At 43.8% G+C, this 2,499-nt stretch overlaps 1 protein-coding gene across 1 annotated transcript; it reads left to right on the top strand.

Moving 5' to 3' along the window:
- Positions 1-379: 379 nt before the first annotated feature.
- LOC308170974 (THAP domain-containing protein 6-like) lies at positions 380-1,178 on the top strand (the record flags this gene model as incomplete). The annotated part of the gene is given in 7 exon segments (XM_080545828.1): positions 380-460; positions 463-594; positions 790-854; positions 856-895; positions 986-1,042; positions 1,045-1,138; positions 1,141-1,178. Coding segments are annotated over 7 exon segments (507 nt in total).
- Positions 1,179-2,499: the final 1,321 nt, after the last annotated feature.

Here is a 2,499-nt window from a genome sequence, read left to right as displayed (position 1 = left end):
ACACCATCTTACATACTGAACTTTATACGAAACGTAACATTTCACATGTAAGTGGCAGTCTTATTGTATTCTATTGTAAGTTAGGCAACGTGAAATATCGCTTCAGACTATCCTAAAAGTGACCTGACACCATTGTGATGATGGTAACCTAGCGTTACTGAATAATTTAAAGCACTTACGTGACTAGGGGTAAATGTGACGGTGTCCTCATTCTTTGTACAATTTACTTTATAGAAAATGATCAGCTGGAATGTGTTTGTGCTCATGAGATTACACACGCTTGCTAGCCTGAATGAGCTAGATCTCGTCAGCCATGTTCATGCTGCTAGCTTAAAGCACTGGCTGCACCATTCAGCTAGATGCCAGAAATAGTTTCGAGATGGCCTTTTTTTGTCAAAGGTTCCCCAAAGATCCTGGACTAAGGAAAGCTTGGGTCATTGCTGTCAGACGGAAGGATTTTCGAGCCTATCTGATATTACAGTTCTCTGTAGCTGTCATTTCACGGCCGATGATTTTGACAGAACTGGGCAAATGCGTTTGAAGGAATGTGTGATCCCTTCAGTTTTTGCGTCCTTTCCAGACCATCTGAACAAAGTTGGTGTATTTTCAAGTCATACGATTCTAGTGTTCTTTGAGGTAAACAGTGTTAATATATAGTGGAAACTGATTGGAATGATGGGCATGCAAATGATCTCTTGATAACATAACTGGAATTGTCACTAAACCTGATATTGAAAGTAAACATCCCTTTTAGATTGTTCTAATATTGATATCTTACTCAATTTGAAGGTGCCCAATAAAGCCAGGTCAACGAGGACATCAACACAAGCTGGTGAGGCAAGGGATGATCCTGTACTTGTCTGAATCTCCTGAACCGCTGAACTCATCAGCCTTGGTAGGTGTAACAAAGCAGTTCTTATCCACAGCACTTTTGCAACATAGCGTTTGTGTTGTATAGCGCGTATAGTGTGTAACAAGTGCTATATTTCATAGGATCATCCTTGACCCTGATCACGTCAAATTTCAGATAGCTGAGGCTCAAGCGTTCAGGAGCTGCCGAGACAGCAGAGAAATGCCAAGGGTCGTGAAAGAAGACGTAAACAAACTGTAAAGTCCCTGCTAGATGATTTAAAAGAGAAAAAATGATTTCAGAGGAACTACAGCTAAAGTTTGACTAAAGCTTGACAACTACAACTAGTGCTGGGGACACATGGGGAGGGGGAGAGGGTTAACTGGCAAAGGCGAGCTTGAAGAGGTGGGTTTTGAGGGCCTGTTTAAATGTTGGGAGGGTGTTGGCATGTCTGATGTGGTTGGGGAGGGGGTTCCAGAGGGACGGGGCTGCGGCTGAAAAGGCCCTATCACCCCAGGTCTGGAGCTTGGTCCTGGTGGTCTTGAGGGTGGTCTGGTCGTCAGACCTGAGGCAACGGGAGGGGGACGAAGTCGGCAAGGTAGGCAAGGTAGGAGGGGACCAGATTGTTGATGGCTTTGTAAGTGGTGAGTAGGATTTTGAATTGGATCCAGTATTTGACCGGGAGCCAGCGTAGGTTTTGAAGGACAGGGGTGATGTGGTCACGGTGAGCAGATGGGCAGAAGAGTTCTGGACGTATTGGAATTTGTTTAGGATGTTATTAGGCAAACCGTAGAGAATGCTGTTGCAGTAGTCATATATGGGGTGGCTTTGGCGCAGCAGGTAGAACCACCGTCTGATGATCACAAGGTTGGCAGATCGGTGGTTCGAGCCCCGGCTGGCCACATGTCGAAGTGTCCTTGGGTAAGACACTGAACCCCAAATTACTCCTAGTGAGCGGGCCGGCGCCTTGCATGGTAGCTTGCCGCCATTGGTGTGTGAATAGGTGAATGAGAAGCTGTTGTAAAGCGCTTTGGATAAAGGTGCTATAGAAGTGCAGTCCATTTATATATGTGCAGTATGATATGTACAGAACAAGGGCAAAAGGTGTTTTCTCACATGTGGCTGAAAAGTGTGAGATGAAGAGGAATTGAGTTTGTCCAGCCTGCAGAAGTAGACGTATGTGTCTCGGGGTGTATGGATGAACTGACTGGATGTTCTTCTCCTAACTGGAGTCCCGCGAACAGAAATAGTCCTTTAGTCGTTGATTTGATTCATGAATTAGTTTAATTATTAATAACACGTAACCAGGGAGCTTTATAACAATGTAAAAAAATCTATTTTTTTTCTAATTAATTTAAATTTGATGTTTTTCTATTCCTAGATGGGAGTCCCAGAGGAAGTTGGGGCTATTCAGAAAGTTCATGTTTTGGCATAGCGCTGATTAGGTCCGCCCCCAGTAACTGAATTTAATTAACCAGTGTCATGTTCAATTTCTCACGTTCATAACGAAACACATTTTAACAGAATTAAGCGAGTTACAGTCGATTTTGTAGAGAAGTCTGCATCTCTCAATACACATTGTATTCGTTAACTAGTGGATCTTGACTGCTCCAATATGGTGGACGCACAGATGCATAGTGGCTACGTAT

The sequence above is a fragment of the Nansenia antarctica genome, assembly GCF_963989245.1.
Source record: "Nansenia antarctica genome assembly, chromosome: 15".
Lineage (NCBI taxonomy): Eukaryota > Metazoa > Chordata > Actinopteri > Argentiniformes > Microstomatidae > Nansenia > Nansenia antarctica.
The sequence above is the reverse complement of the archived record's forward strand: the minus strand, read 5'-3'. Positions and strand labels throughout refer to the sequence as shown.